The sequence below is a fragment of the Bufo bufo genome, chromosome 2 (assembly GCF_905171765.1).
Source record: "Bufo bufo chromosome 2, aBufBuf1.1, whole genome shotgun sequence".
NCBI lineage: Eukaryota > Metazoa > Chordata > Amphibia > Anura > Bufonidae > Bufo > Bufo bufo.
Genome location: NC_053390.1, coordinates 259,353,496 through 259,370,186, shown reverse-complemented (window position 1 = coordinate 259,370,186; position 16,691 = coordinate 259,353,496). Strand labels below are relative to the sequence as shown.

The 16,691-nt window shown below is 43.2% G+C and overlaps 1 protein-coding gene across 3 annotated transcripts in view; it reads left to right on the top strand.

Annotated features, from left to right (window-relative positions):
- The first annotated feature begins 1,601 nt into the window (after positions 1 to 1,601).
- Positions 1,602 to 16,691, top strand: part of BICDL1 (BICD family like cargo adaptor 1) — a 122,090-nt gene continuing 107,000 nt past the window's right edge. For all 3 annotated transcript variants that reach the window (XR_005776181.1, XM_040416517.1, XM_040416518.1), the window contains exon 1: positions 1,602 to 2,355. Coding sequence is in view for 2 of the 3 variants with exons in the window: in XM_040416517.1 (XP_040272451.1) it covers positions 2,068 to 2,355 (288 nt within the window). In the remaining variant the exon portion in view is untranslated. The remainder of the gene's footprint in view (positions 2,356 to 16,691) is intronic.

Sequence of the window (16,691 nt, the reverse complement as noted above, 5' to 3'; positions counted from 1 at the left end):
ATTTAGATAATCTGAAATGATTTTTCTCCAACATCAAGGCCAAAATAAAGGTAACTATTCTTCAAACAGTCATGTCACCTATGTGGCCATGTGACCAATGAACTTAACATCACATGGCCTAGGCAAAGCTAGATAAGGCCGCGGTACTACTGCGAGCGCATTTGTCTTCTCAAACTGCTGATCGGCAACCCCCACCGATCAGATACCGATGACCTATCCAAGGATAGTTAACAAAGTAAAAATTAACTCTCAGAAAACCCCTTTAAAGGGCATCTGTCAGCAGATTTGTACCGATAACACTGGCTGACCTATTCCATGTGCACTTGGCAGCTGAAGACATCTGTGTTGGTCCCATGTTCATATGTGCGCACATTGCTGAGAAAAATGATATTTTAATAAATGCAAATGAGCCTTTAGGAGCAACGGGGGCGTTGCCATTACACCTAGAGGCACAGCTCTCTCTGCAACTGCTGCACCCTCTAGGTGTAACAACAACTCCCCCATGGCTCCTAGAAGCTTATTTGCACATAGTAAAAATTCTAAACTTCAGCAATGTGGGCACATATGAACATGGGACCAACACAGATGCCTTCAGCTGCCAAGTGCCCATGTAACAGGTCAGTTTAGGTACATAGGTACAAATCTGCTGACAGATGTCCTTGAAGTAGTCACTGGCGCTCCCTTGCACCGCCGAGCATCCTATCTCTGCTGCTTTTGGTTCCCTGTGGACAGTAAGTGGATTTTCCCATCCTTCACCACGTTCAACACTGCAGCCATTGAGTGGTCATGTGCTGCTTGGGGGATACATCAGCAGTGAGGCCAATAAATGGCTGCAGTGGTGCACATACTGTATATGGGACATTACATGTCTGGTTCACAGGGGACTAGAAACAACGAGACCCCTGAGCTAAAATTGCTATGAGAGTCAGACACCCCTTTTTAGGCCAGGGCAACGCGGCGACATGTGTTGTTTGACAAAAAGTTGCGTGACATATTTTATAATGCTAGGCTATGGTGTTGCAATGTGCCATACTGCGACTGCGACAATTGCACAAAAATCCATCTTGGATGTGTTTTTTCTGTCACGTCGCAGTCACAGCATTAAAAAATATGTCACGCAACATTACTGCGACAGTTGCGCGACAAAGATAGCCTTATCCCCTTGCTGTTTCCAGCACTGCCAAACCATTCCAGAATATAAAAAAAACATGCATTTTTATGGAACGTTCAATGGTCTGAGGCCTACAAATGTACAAGCAGGCTTTTCCATAATACATTTTACGATAGCCCATGGCTTTTCAGTCAGAATACAGGCTACCCTGGTGGACGCCTGCATTCTGATGCTGATAGAGAAGTGACGTTTACAGAATGCCTCAGCAATATGGGAGAACTGTGAGGACTGGCGCGGAGCGGCCGCTAGAGGCGCCCACACTACACTGCAGCCTCTCCACACAGCTGATCGCGCAAGCCTCCACAGCCAATGAGCAGCGGGCTCAGAACAGGTGCCGGTGACGTCACGGGCTGCGCACGCATTACAAGCCTCTTGCAGAGATGGGTGCGGGGGAGCGCAGCGCTGTAGGGAAAGGAGAGGGCAACGCAGCCCGAGGCCTGCGGAGCTGGACACCCTCCTACTGAATCCAGGGTGCGGGGGGAGGGGGCTGGGGTGCTTGCACTGGACTGCACGGGGACTGCATTAGACAGAAGGTGCGGTATTAGTAAAGCCAGTTAACCCGGTGGGAACTCAGTATCGATTGCAGGCTGCGGGGCACCTGTCACTAGACAGTGTCTGGGCCCCGTTTGGGGTGTGTGTTCCCGGCAGAGGTTTGTAGGCGCTAAGCCCACGCCATGGTGTAGTGCGGGCATGTGATTAGTGGCGGGCCGTGCACCGGCATTTACATTGCCTCCTCTATAGCACCCACATAGTCGACTGTGCCGTACAGTGCTAATCCGGCGTCACGTCTGTGCCTGGAGCGCTGGGGTGTGAGAGGGCACAGTGTCTAGTCCTGCCGCGGTGACCCGGGGATAGGCTGCACACAGCTTCAGCACCAGCCGCCCGGACAGCGCCCTATGGAGCTCCCTGTCAGGCGCAGTTCGTCGTCCCCGGAGCGGCCGGATCAGCCGGGGCTGCTGGAGCTGGATGAAGAGCTGGTGCTCATGGCAGCCGAGGGGGACCCGGAGGAGGAGGAGGCCGAGGGCCCCGCGGACGGGGAGGACCCAGCGCTGCCCTCGGTCATTCGGCAGAAGGAGAGGGACCTGATGCTGGCGGCCCGGCTGGGGAAAGCCCTGCTGGAGAGGAACCAGGACATGAGCCGGCGCTACGAGGAGATGCAGAGGGAGCTGACGGAGCGGCTGGAGGTCAGGGCTGGTATACCTGTGTGCTATGTCACTGTGTGCATGTGTGTGCTATGTGTGTGCTATGTCACTGTGTGCATGTGTGACGTGTGTGCTATGTTACTGTGTGCATGTGTAACGTGTGTGCTATGTCACTGTGTGCATGTGTGTGCTATGTCACTGTGTGCATGTGTGTGCTATGTCACTGTGTGCATGTGTGAGGTGTGTGCTATGTCACTGTGTGCATGTGTGATGTGTGTGCTATGTCACTGTGTGCATGTGTGTGCTATGTCACTGTGTGCATGTGTGACGTGTGTGCTATGTCACTGTGTGCATGTGTGATGTGTGTGCTATGTCACTGTGTGCATGTGTGTGCTATGTCACTGTGTGCATGTGTGATGTGTGTGCATGTGTGATGTGTGTCACTGTGTGCATGTGTGATGTGTGTGCTATGTCACTGTGTGATGTGTGTGCTATGTCACTGTGTGCATGTGTGATGTGTGTGCTATGTCACTGTGTGCATGTGTGATGTGTGTGCTATGTTACTGTGTGCATGTGTGATGTGTGTGCTATGTCACTGTGTGCATGTGTGTGCTATGTCACTGTGCGCATGTGTGATGTGTGTGCTATGTCACTGTGTGCATGTGTGATGTGTGTGCTATGTTACTGTGTGCATGTGTGATGTGTGTGCTATTTCACTGTGTGCATGTGTGTGCTATTTCACTGTGTGCATGTGTGACATGTACTGTGTGACATGTGTGCTATGTCACTGTGTGCATGTGTGATGTGTGTGCTATGTCACTGTGTGATGTGTGTGCTATTTCACTGTGTGCATGTGTGATGTGTGTTCAATGTCACTGTGTGCATGTGTGACATGTACTGTGTGCATGTATGATGTGTGTTTTATGTCGATGTGTGCTATGTGTCACTGTGCATGTATGACGTGTGCTATGTGTCACTGTGTGCATGGCAAAAGCTTGTATGTATCTGCGCTGTTATTACTGGTGTATGTGAACTGCATATGTAATGTGTACATGGACTCTGTGCTTTACACATGTACTGAGCATGAATACGGCGTTCACATGTACAGGTTGTCTGGTCAGTCTGCTGTGGGCTACAGGTACTGTATTTGTGGCAGGTCTATGCCGTGTATGCGCCTTATGAGCTGAACATGTAATGTATGTTTGGTATGTACGCTTGGTGTGTATTGTATGGGTGAAGTGAGCAGGGGCAGGTTTGGCATTTCTGGGGCCCCAAGCAAAGTTATGTTTGGGGGCCCTAATCAGGACAGCCAGAAAGTAATAGCTATTCCCAGCAGGGGTTCCAAAACTATACATAGTTATATAGTTAATACGGTTGAAAAAGACACAAGTCCATCAAGTTCAACCAAGGGATAGGTGGGGACGGGAATCCTAGAAGGAAGTGAGATTTCTACACATTTCCATAAGCATTAGGCCTCATGCACACGACCGTTCTGTTTTTTGCGGATCCGCAAAAAACAGAAGCCGCCAGTGTGCCTTCCGCAATTTGCGGAACAGAACAGGCGGCCCATTGTAGACATGCCTATTTTTGTCCGCAAAACGGACAAGGATAGGACATGCTATATTATTTTTGCGGGGCCTCGGAACGGAGCAACGGATGCGTACAGCACACGGAGTGCTGTCCGCATCTTTTGCGGCCCCATTGAAGTGAATGGGTCCGCATCCGAGCCGCCAAAACAGCGGCTCGGATGCGGATCCAAACAACGGTCGTGTGCTTGAGGCCTTAATGTCATGTTCTTTCAAGAATTCGTCTAAACCCTTTTTAAAACTGTCCACTGTTCCTGCTGTGACCACCTCCTGAGGAAGTCTATTCCACAGATTCACACTTCTTACAGTAAAGAAGCTTTGACGCTTCCGGAGACTGAACTTTTTTTAGGTCATTTGACATGGAACAGTTTTTCACCGTATTTTTTGTATGGCCCATTTATATATTTGTATAGGTTAATCATGTCTCCCCTTAGACGTCTCTTCTCAAGACTAAATAAATGTAATTCTTTTAATCTTTCTTCATAAATAAGACCCTCCATGCCCCTTATCAGTTTAGTCGCTCTCCTCTGCACCCGCTCCAGCTGCAGAGCGTCCTTTCTATGGACTGGTGCCCAGAACTGAACTGCATATTCCAGATGAGGCCGCACCAGCGCTTTGTAAAGTGGTAATATTACATCCCTGCCCCGCGAGTCCATGCCTCGTTTAATGCATGACAATATCCTGGTGGCCTTAGAAGCAGCTGATTGACATTGTGCGCTCTTATTTAATCTACCATCTACAAGAACACCCAAATCCTTCTCTCCCAGTGTTACATCACCTAGGACATATAAAGCACAGAGATTGTTACTACCAAGATGCATAACTTTACATTTATCCACATTGAACCTCATTTGCCAAGTTGATGCCCAATCACTCAGAGTGTTCAAGTCAGCTTGTAGTTTATGGACATCTTCCATAGACTGCATGGTACTACACAGCTTAATGTCATCTGCAAAAATAGAAATGGTGCTATATGAGAGTCATCAGGACACAGATACAGTTGTGGCCTGAGCCAATTCTAGCTTATTTGATGCCTGAGGTAAAATGTGAAATGGCGCCCCCTCATCACGTGTTAACTTCTCAATCCAATCCCTCCCCCCCAGCCATACTGCTAAATGCATATTTGAACTGGATATTACATACAGCACCACACACCTCTTACATGCAGTGATGTCTCCTCTGATGTAGATGTTCCCTTTTATCATCTTCTCCATTCAGACCAAATCCCCATGACAGCTTCTTTGAGTGACGTCTCCTCTTATGTAGGTCTTGTCCTTCCTCATCTTCTCCATTCAGAACAAATCACCATGACAGCTTCTATCAGTGATGTCTTCTCTGATGTAGATGTTCTCTTTCCTCATCTTCTCCATTCAGACCACATCACCGTGACAGTTTCTTTCAGTGATGTCTCCTCTGATGTAGATGTGCTCTTTCCTCATCTTCTCCATTTGGACTAGACCGACTTGATGAAGTATTTCAGCCATGTCTCATCTCTGTAGAGTTTGCCACACAGACATCTTAGTTTCCTCACTTTTCCATTGTCCCCCCTCCTGGTGATCCAACAGTATTATCCTGCTGCCACCCCCCAATATTGTGTGCATTGTGCTCCCAAATGCCCCCAAATAAAAAACAATAACAGAGCCATAAAGTGCTCCCAAAAGTCCCACTAATAGTAATAATTGTCTCCCAGAGTGCTCTCATCAATAATAGTGCTCCCAATAGTGATAATGCTCTCCAAGGGTGCAATGCCTCCATATTGTCATATAATGCCCAATAATAATGCCCCCACAGTATCCCCTTAGTAATAATGCAGCTATTATGCCCCTTTGTAGTGCCCACGGTATTTATAATACCCCAGTAGTGCCCTTCATGTGCTTAATGTCCCCCAGTATTAGTAATATTTTTTTGAAAGCGCCATTAATTCCATGGCGCTGTACATCAATATAAAAATACACTAAACAAGAAACTATTAACAGACTGGTACAGAGGGGGAGAGGACCCTGCCTGCAAGGGCTTACAATATCTACAAGAAATGGGAGAAGAACACAGTAGGTGCGGGTGAAGCTGGTAATGGCGGTATAGAGGCAGCAGGGTCACTGATTGTAGGCTTGTCTGAAGAGGTGAGTTTTCAGGTTTCTTTTGAAGGATTCCACTGTAGGTGAGAGTCTGATATGTTGGGGGTAGAGAGTTCCAGATTATGGGGGATGCAAGGGAGAAACCTTGGAGGCAATTGTTGGAAGAGGCGAAAAAAGCAGAGTAGAGAAGGAGGTCTTGTGAGGATCGGAGATTACGGGTGGAAGTGTATCGAAAAAGTAGCTCAGATGTAGGGAAGGGGACAGGTTGTGGACGGCCTTATATGTAGTTGTTACAACCAAAACTCACCAGCAGTTTCCCCATTGACTTTAATGTTATAAAAAATCCACCTTGTGCACACAGTGTAAAATGGCCGAGGATTTATCAGTAGCTGATGTTAAAAACGTTTGAGAAGTGACATGTTACTTCTTGGAAGCAGATTTGATTGAGGTTTTTATAGAAGCAGAGAAACCTCAACAAAATACTCTTCTAAGGGCTGTATGACATGAAACGATCAGGCAGACGATTGTCAGGAAGGGAGCGTTCGTTCCTGGTAATTGCCATGCTCGTGAGTGGGGGAGACCGCTGCTATTACATGTAGTAATCTCCTCCACAGTATGGGAACGAGCAATCGCTATGCCATAGTTTGCTTGATTATCATGCAGTCGGCAGCAGTATTACACTGCCAGATCATCGCTAATGGCCGTTACTACGACCGCCCGTTAGCGATGATCTGGCAGACAATCTGCCAATGTAATACAGTCCTAACTCTCTTGTAAAAACTCCTCTAAAACCTCCCCCAAATTAAATATATGCCACTAAATATATGCCACTATAAACAACATCTTTTCAGCTACTGATCTGCTGCTGTTCACCAAATACACTTCTTGTCACACAGCTTCTGTATCATATTGGAGATGCCCTCAGGAACCCTGAGGCTAAGTTCATACAGAAAAATGCATATGGTGATGTTTTTCAATTGAAGTCAATGAAAAGCTATTGATGGCAGATTTCACGATGGAAAACGTAAGTTTTCCTAGATGAAATGTGTAGCAGATTGTATTTGTATGAACATAGCCTGACAGTTTACACGCAATAGGGCACATTTACTAAGACCGACTTACTTTCCCCCTTTCCATGGGCGGACTGGCCATAGACCCTACAGGGAAATTTCCGGGTGAGCCATTGCCCAGGAGGACACGCAAGCACTCCATTTGGCTGCCAGCCAAGTACATAAAGATCCAGTGCTTTCAGTATTGAAGGGTAACTGTCATATTTTTTTTGTAATAGATCATACGAGTGTATTACTGTAGTGCAGGGGCGGCAAAATTGGCCATACGACTAAATACTGGGGCACATTCATCAAGCTCGCCAGTGTTTGGCCATAAAATTAGACAGGCGTATTCCAGCTGAGAATTTACTAAAAGTGGCCCAGCAGTCTGACCTCTGGTGGTTGTTTATCAGTTAGAGAGGTTCATATTCACTTAGACTGGTCTAATGTATTTGCGCATAAAAGTCGCATCTTTGCGGAGAAAAGTTGCATGTCTCCAGGAAAATGCAACTTTTAATGCAAAAAAAGTAGCACTTCATCACTCAAAACAGACAAAGAAAAGTGCCCTGGGGTGGAGTAGAAATTAGACTGTTTTGTGACAAATTCAGGAGCAAAAAAGGGCGCACCTACATTAAATAGGTTGGAAAAAAGTCACAAAAGTTACAAAACTTCTGAATTAGGCTACTTTCATAGTAGCATTAATATTTTCCGGTATTGAGATCCTAGGGTCATAGGGTCTCAATACCGGAAAAAAACGCTTCAATTTTGTCCCCATTCATTGTCAATGGGGACAAAACGTAACTGAACAGAATTGAATGCTCCAAAATGGATTCCGTTCCGTTTGGTTGCGTTCTCATACTGGAGAGCAAACCTTAGAATGGCCCACAATGCAAGCCAATGTTTTCTCTGACACAATAGAAAACTGATCCGTCCCCCATCGACTTTCAATGGAGTTCATGACTGATCTGTCATTGCTATGTTAAAGATAATACAACCGGATCCGTTCATAACGGATACAGATGGTTGTATTATCAGTAATGGAAGCATTTTTGCTGAACCCTGGCGGATCCAGCAAAAACACTAGTATGAAAGTAGCCTTAGTCTAAAAAATCTAAATAGGTGAACAAGGTGCAAAAGCCTCCAAAATAGGCGCAATTTCAGTAGTCAATGCAACTAAAAATATGACTGTCCAAAAGAGTATTTTTTAGACTAAAAACAGGCGCAAACACTGCCCCGTTGTGTTTTTGAAAAGAAGAAGAAAGATGAAACACACCACCTAATAACCAAAACTGCCAGGAGCATTAAAGCTCTTGGGGTACATTTACTAAGCTTGCCTTGTTTTATGAAGTAAAAGAAAACAAGTGTATTGCTGAAGTCTGTCTTCAATTTGACCTCTAGTGGTCGTTTTCTTGTAAGACAGATTCGGGCTCACTAAACTGGTCTACATAGTATGTGCATAATAATGTGGCAAACGTAGGCAAATTGTGGCGCAACTCACCACTCAAGACAGAGACGTGGCGTTAAAATTAGACTGTTTTTACAACAAAATGTGGCGCAAAATAAGGCTCATCTACATAAATAGGACAGAAATTAGGCACAAAAGTTAGGAAACTTCTGAATTTGCCTTAAAACTAAAAATAAGCGCAACAGGCGCAAATGTCTCCAAAAGAGGCGCAAAAACAGTTGTACTCCAAAAAGATGGCGAGCTTTATAAATTTGGTGCAGGGAGAGACACTTCTGTCTAAGGCCTCTTTCATATGTCTGTGTCCGTGATGACATCTGTGACAAGATGGTAGAAAATAGAAGGCGACAGCAGCATCTATTGATGAGACTTCAATGAACGTGTACACGAAAAAAACAAATGCAACGTTTCGGCTACATAGTAGCCTTCATCAAGCATAGTGACAAATAAATATACCATCTCTAATACAGTGCATAAAGCCCCTCCATCACCTGTAGAATAGCCAATCAGTCAGGCAACACAACACCCACTTATTTAAACTGACCAGTCTAAAGAAGGCCATAATCAAGTACAAATTTAAATATCCTAAAATACATGTGTTACCGCAGTATTCACGGCGGCATGTCCATCGATCACCTGGATTCCACAGTTGCGTCTCCCAATTTCAACTGCGCATGCCCGCAATATACCCGGTGATTGCCCAGCTCCCAAATGATGCAAAGTATCGCATCATCAGCCAAGACCACTTGATGGTCACATGATACCCTAACTCCTCCTCATTATTCTGGTACGTACAACTAAGGAGCGTCCTCATTGTCATAGCTACCGGCGCTCTCCCAAAAAGAAATGATACCAATGTCTTATATCACATGTGCACTTTCATCAAACCATGTGTAGTGTGCTGGGAACTTCCCCCCCAAAAAAGGATGTATCCCGCACCGCATCATGTTACCTCACCATATGCAATATACATACAGTCATGTGAAAAAATTAGGACACCCTTTGAAAGCATGTGGTTTTTTGTAACATTTTTAATAAATGGTTATTTCATCTCCGTTTCAACAATACAGAGAGATTAAAGTAATCCAACTAAACAAAGAAAACTGAAGAAAAGTCTTTTCAAGATCTTCTGTAAATGTCATTCTACAAAAATGCCTATTCTAACTGAGGAAAAAGATAGGACACCCTCACATGTATTCCCTCTTAAATTGGCTCAGATCTCACACAGGTATATCACACCAGGTGCACATAATTAGTAGATCGTTACTCTGCATGTTGAATGAGGCTTGCCCTATTTAAACCTCAGACATTTAGTTTGGTGTGCTCCTGACTGTTGAAGTGAGAGTGAGCACCATGGTGAGAGCAAAAGAGCTGTCAGAGGACTTCAGAAAAAAGATTGTAGCAGCCTATGAGTCTGGGAAGGGATTTAAAAAGATCTCAAAAGATTTTGAAATCAGCCATTCCACTGTACGGAAGATAGTCTACAAGTGGAGGGCTTTCAAAACAACTGCCAACATGCCCAGGACTGGTCGCCCCAGCAAGTTCACCCCAAGAGCAGACCGCAAGATGCTAAAAGAGGTATCCAAAAACCCTAAAGTGTCATCTCGAGAACTACAGCAGGCTCTGGCTACTGTTGATGTAGAAGTACATGCCTCTACAATCAGAAAGAGACTGTACAAGTTTAACTTGCATGGGAGGTGTGCAAGGAGGAAACCTTTGCTTTCCAAGAGAAACATTGAGGCCAGACTGACATTTGCCAGCGATAAAGTTGACAAAGACCAGGACTTCTGGAATAATGTTCTTTGGACAGATGAGTCCAAAATTGAATTATTTGGACACAACAGCAGAGGACATGTTTGGCGTAAACCAAACACAGCATTCCAAGAAAAGAACCTCATACCAACTGTGAAGCATGGAGGTGGAAGTGTCATGGTTTGGGGCTGCTTTGCTGCAGCAGGACCTGGTCAGCTCACCATCATAGAATCCACGATGAATTCTACTGTGTATCAGAAGGTGCTTGAAGAACATGTGAGACCATCAGTTATAAAATTAAAGCTGAAGCGGAACTGGACCATGCAACATGACAATGACCCAAAACATACTAGTAAATCAACCAAAGATTGGCTGAAAAAGAAGAAATGGAGAGTCCTGGAATGGCCAAGTCAAAGTCCAGATTTGAATCCCATTGAGATGCTGTGGGGTGACTTGAAAAGGGCTGTACGTGCAAGAAACCCCTCAAACATCTCACAGCTGAAAAAGTTCTGCATTGAGGAGTGGGGTAAAATTTCCTCAGACCGATGTCGAAGACTGGTAGATGGCTACAAGAACCGTCTCACTGCAGTTATTTCAGCCAAAGGAGGTAACACTCGCTATTAGGGGCAAGGGTGTCCTATCTTTTTCCTTAGTTAGAATAGGCATTTTTGTAGAATGACATTTACAGAAGATCTTGAAAAGACTTTTCTTCAGTTTTCTTTGTTTAGTCGGATTACTTTAATCTCTCTGTATTGTTGAAACGGAGATGAAATAACCATTTATTAAAAATGTTACAAAAAACCACATGCTTTCAAAGGGTGTCCTAATTTTTTCACAAGACTGTATAGTCACATTATTAGGGAGTATTGCACTGGCATATTCATAAGTTAACCACTTCCCATCTGGGCCATTTGCCCCCTTCCTGACCAGGCCTAATTTTGCAAAACTGACATATCTCACTTTATGTGGTAATAACTTTGGAACGCCTTTATTTATCCAAGTCATTCAGAGATTGTTTTCTCGTGACACATTGTGCTTCATGATAGTCATAAATTTGAGTCAAAATATTTCACCTTTATTTATGAAAAAATCCCAAATTTACCCAAAAATTAGAAAAATTCGCAATTTTCTAAATTTCAATTTCTCTGCTTTTAAAACAGAAAGTGATACCTCATAAAATATTTATTATGTAACATTCCCCATATGTCTACTTTATGTTGGCATCATTTTGGAAATGTCATTTTATTTTTTTAGGACGTTAGAAGGCTTAGAAGTTTAGAAGCAATTCTTCAAATTTTTAAGAAAATTGCCAAAACCCACTTTTTATGGACCAGTTCAGGTCTGAAGTCACTTTGTGGGGCCTACATAGTGGATACCCCCATAAATGACCCCATTGTAAAAACTACACCTCTCAAGGTATTCAAAACCGATTTTACAAACTTTGTTAACCCTTTATGCGTTCCACAAGAATTAAAGGAAAATGGAGATCAAATTTTAAAATTTCACTTTTTTGGCAGATTTTCCATTTTAATCTAATTTTTTCTTTAACACATTGATGGTTAACAGCCAAACAAAACTCAATATTTATTACCCAGATTCTGCGGTTTACAGAAACACCCCACATGTGGTCATAAACTGCTGTATGGGCACACGGCAGGGCGCAGAAGAAAAGGAACTCCACATGGTTTTTAGATGCCATGTCCCATTTGAAGCCCCCTGATGCACCCTTACAGTAGAAACTCCCAAGAAGTGACCCCATTTTGGAAACTAGGGGATAAGGTGCCAGTTTTATTAGTACTATTTTTGGGTACATAGGATTTTTTGATCATTCATTATAACACTTTATGGGGCAAGGTGACCAAAAAATTGGCTGTTTTAGCACAGTTTCTATTTATTTATTTTTACAGCGTTCATCTGAGGGGTTCAGTCAAGTGACATTTTTATAGAGCAGATTGTTACGGACATGGCGATACCTAATATGTATACTTTTTCTCATTTATTAAAGTTTTACACAATAATAGCATTTTTGAAACAAAAACATTATGTTTTAATGTGTCCATGTTCTGAGAGCTATAGTTTTTTTATTTTTTGAGAGATTTTCTTATGTAGGGGCTCATTTTTTGCGGGATGAGGTGACGGTTTTATTGGTACCATTTTGTGGGACATACGCGTTTTTGATCACTTGGTGTTGCACCTTTTGTGATGCAAGGTGACAAAAATTGCTTGTTTTGACACAGTTTTTTTTTTTTTACGGAGTTCATCTGAGGGGTTAGCTCATGTGATATTTTTATAGAGCTGGTTTTTATGGACGCGGCAATACCTAATATGTATACTTTTTTTTATTTGTTTTACTTTAACACAATAATAGCATTTTTGAAACCAAAAAAATGATGTTTTAGTGTCTCCATGTTCTAAGAGCTATAGTTTTTTTATTTTTTGAGAGATTTTCTTATGTAGGGGCTCATTTTTTGCGGGATGAAATGACAGTTTTATTGGTACCATTTTGAGGGACATACGCGTTTTTGATCACTTGGTGTTGCACCTTTTGTGATGCAAGGTGACAAAAATAGCTTGTTTTGACACAGTTTTTTTTTTTTTTTTTTTTTTGTTCACCCGAGGGGTTAGGTCATGTGATATTTTTATAGAGCTGGTTACGGACGCGGCAATACCAAATATGTCTATTTTATTTTATTTTTTCAATTTTTTCAATTTTTTTTTTATTCCTTACTTGGGGACTTTTTTTTTTACATGTGAAACTTTTTTTTATTTGATTTTTTCAACCCTTTATTTTTTTTTTACACTTTTCGTCCCCCATAAGGTCATACAAGACCTCTGGGGGACATTTACTTCACTTTTTCTTTTTTTTTTCACTGTTGATTTCTCCTGTAACTGGGGCTGACATAGTAGCCCCAGTTACAGGACAAATACACCCCTAGAGAGGCTGTACAGCAGCAATCCAGCGCTGTACAGCCTCAGTGCAGGGCTGATCGAGGTCTCTGAGAGACCTCACACAGCTCCTGCACGCTCCGGTCCCGGCGGTCACATGACCGCCGGGCCGGAACAGGAAGCGCATAGCGCTTCCTGCTCTGCATACACAGCGCTCGGTGAGCGCTGTGTCTGCAGTGATCCTGAAGGCAGGGACACCTGGGCACTGTCCCTGCCTCCTCTCTGGGTTGCCCTGCTGTCACTGACAGCGGGCAACCCGATCAGCAGCTGCACGATTAGCATGCAGCTGCGATTTCTGAAAGGACGTTTTAAAACGTGCTTTCAGAAATAGAGGTCCATCCATAGGACGTTTATATCCTATGGGCCGACGGAAAGTGGTTAAAAAGGACTACCCCCATAATAGGGGGTCCAATGTTTATATAAACAAGATCTCCTACCCCGTGGTCAATAAATACTGGAATCCAGGTGCCTCGATCACTCCACCATGTTCCGCCCGCCATCTAATATAAAAAAGAGAGAGAAAAAAAAGGGGTGATATATTAAAATCATGTATAAAATTAAAAAAGGTACATACTCTAACTGAATCGGACCTAAATATATATATCTACAACCACCAGCTTACCTCCATTAATCTTTGGCACTCACATTGAACTCAATATTAAGTCCATGAGGCTGCAGTGATTTCAAGGTAAAGATCCATTTTAGTTTTTTCTTCCTAAGGATCTGCTCTTTATTCCCACCTCTTCTCAATGTGCCCCCCGAATCTATCACTCTGAATCTCAGTTGGTTGATAGAGTGGCCACACTCCACAAAATGTTTAGCCACCGGTTTCTCCAGCATCTTTTTCCTAATCGTGCTTTTATGTTTGTTTATTCTTTCTCTAATTTCCATGGTGGTCTGCCCCACGTAAATCAGACTACAAGGGCATTGTATCATGTAGATCACATCCCTAGATCTACAGGTATAAATGATGTTATATGTTTTACCACTGTAAGGATGGACAAACGTGTCTCCTTTCACCATATTGCCACAATTGCAGCATCCTAAAAAGGGGAAATTGCCCATCTTTCTCGGTGTCAAGTATCTCTGTCTGTCTTCACACGCACCTCCTATATCCAATTTAACCAGTCTATCACATAGACTGGCATTCTTGTATGCCATCAGTGGTGGATTGCTAAATTCGCAAACAGTTGGTAAACCCTTATGTAGAATGTGCCATTCCTTTCTCAAATTGTCAGCAATGTCCCCACTGTGACTGCCAAACGTAGACACAAAAGGGATTCTCTGAATCCCTTTATACACTGTAGAATTGTGAAGTGTGGTCTCGCTATCAACCGCCATGATTCTTTTACTGGTCTCTCGTAACAATTTGTGTGGATATCCCCTACCAGAAAATTTATTGCACATCTCTTCCACCCTATCATGAAAATGTTCTCATCATCTGATACTACTCTTCTGACCCGTAATAGTTGACTCCATGGGAGAGAGTCCAACATACGCCGAGGGTGATTGCTATCATATCTCAATAAGTTTTTTTCTGTCTGTGGGTTTTTGATACAAATCTGTCTTAACAATCCCATCTTCAATATGCACCCTTACATCAAGGAATTGTAATTCACGTTCAGAAACAGTTATGGTGAATTGTAAACCTGGAACCCCCATATTCAAATGCTGGTGGAATTTATTCAGTTCCTCTACAGTTCCACCCAAAATCATGAAAATGTCATTGATGTAGCGCCACCACACAGGAAACCCCCCCCCCCCATAAATGTTGAATGGTATACCAACCTGTCCTCAACCTCAGCCATGAAGATGTTAGCATAAGTAGGGGCCACGTTAGACCCCATTGCTACACCTCGCTTCTGCTGGTAAAAGGTGTCCCCAAAGAGAAAATAATTCCTCCTCAGGACCACCCCCAGCAGTTGGAGAACAAATTGGCAAGCATCAAGAGAGAGTCCTGTGCCGGTGAGCGCCACATCGACAACCCTCAAGCCATATTCATGTTCAATAGATGTATACAGCGACACTACATCGAAACTAACAAGGAAAAAGTGGGTAGGTAGATTAACCTCACGTAATTTAATGAGAAAATGCCCAGTATCTCTGATGTAGGAGGGAGCTTTGACCACATAGACCCGAAGCAATTTATACAAGAACACTGCAATAGTACTGAATATAGACCCCCCTGCCACAAACAATCTGTCTGCCAGGCTGGTCCTCCATACTCTTGTGTATTTTTGGAAGTATATATAGCAATGGGATAATGGGGCACTTTACCATAAGGTATTCACTTAGATCATTATCGATGAGTCCCTTATCAAAGGCTTCATCGATAATCTCATTCAAATCCCTCATTATGTCCCATTTAGGATCCCCTCCCAGTGCCTCATATACTTCCACATCATTTAGTTGTCTCTGTATTTCACCAATGTGTTTGATAGTGTCCATAACGACAATTGCTCCCCCCTTATCAGCGGGCTTTATTGTGATATCTTTGTTTTGTTCTAATGCCTTCAATGCATTCTTCTCTTGATATGACATATTCTGCCTCAAATCATTTCTATTCTGTTCCCTCAAATTTTTAATTTGTTTAGTAACAATTTCAATATACAGTCATGTGAAAAAATTAGGACACCCTTTGAAAGCATGTGGTTTTTTGTAACATTTTTAATAAATGGTTATTTCATCTCCGTTTCAACAATACAGAGAGATTAAAGTAATCCAACTAAACAAAGAAAACTGAAGAAAAGTCTTTTCAAGATCTTCTGTAAATGTCATTCTACAAAAATGCCTATTCTAACTGAGGAAAAAGATAGGACACCCTCACATGTATTCCCTCTTAAATTGGCTCAGATCTCACACAGGTATATCACACCAGGTGCACATAATTAGTAGATCGTTACTCTGCATGTTGAATGAGGCTTGCCCTATTTAAACCTCAGACATTTAGTTTGGTGTGCTCCTGACTGTTGAAGTGAGAGTGAGCACCATGGTGAGAGCAAAAGAGCTGTCAGAGGACTTCAGAAAAAAGATTGTAGCAGCCTATGAGTCTGGGAAGGGATTTAAAAAGATCTCAAAAGATTTTGAAATCAGCCATTCCACTGTCCGGAAGATAGTCTACAAGTGGAGGGCTTTCAAAACAACTGCCAACATGCCCAGGACTGGTCGCCCCAGCAAGTTCACCCCAAGAGCAGACCGCAAGATGCTAAAAGAGGTCTCCAAAAACCCTAAAGTGTCATCTCGAGAACTACAGCAGGCTCTGGCTACTGTTGATGTAGAAGTACATGCCTCTACAATCAGAAAGAGACTGTACAAGTTTAACTTGCATGGGAGGTGTGCAAGGAGGAAACCTTTGCTTTCCAAGAGAAACATCGAGGCCAGACTGACATTTGCCAGAGATAAAGTTGACAAAGACCAGGACTTCTGGAATAATGTTCTTTGGACAGATGAGTCCAAAATTGAATTATTTGGACACAACAGCAGAGGACATGTTTGGCGTAAACCAAAC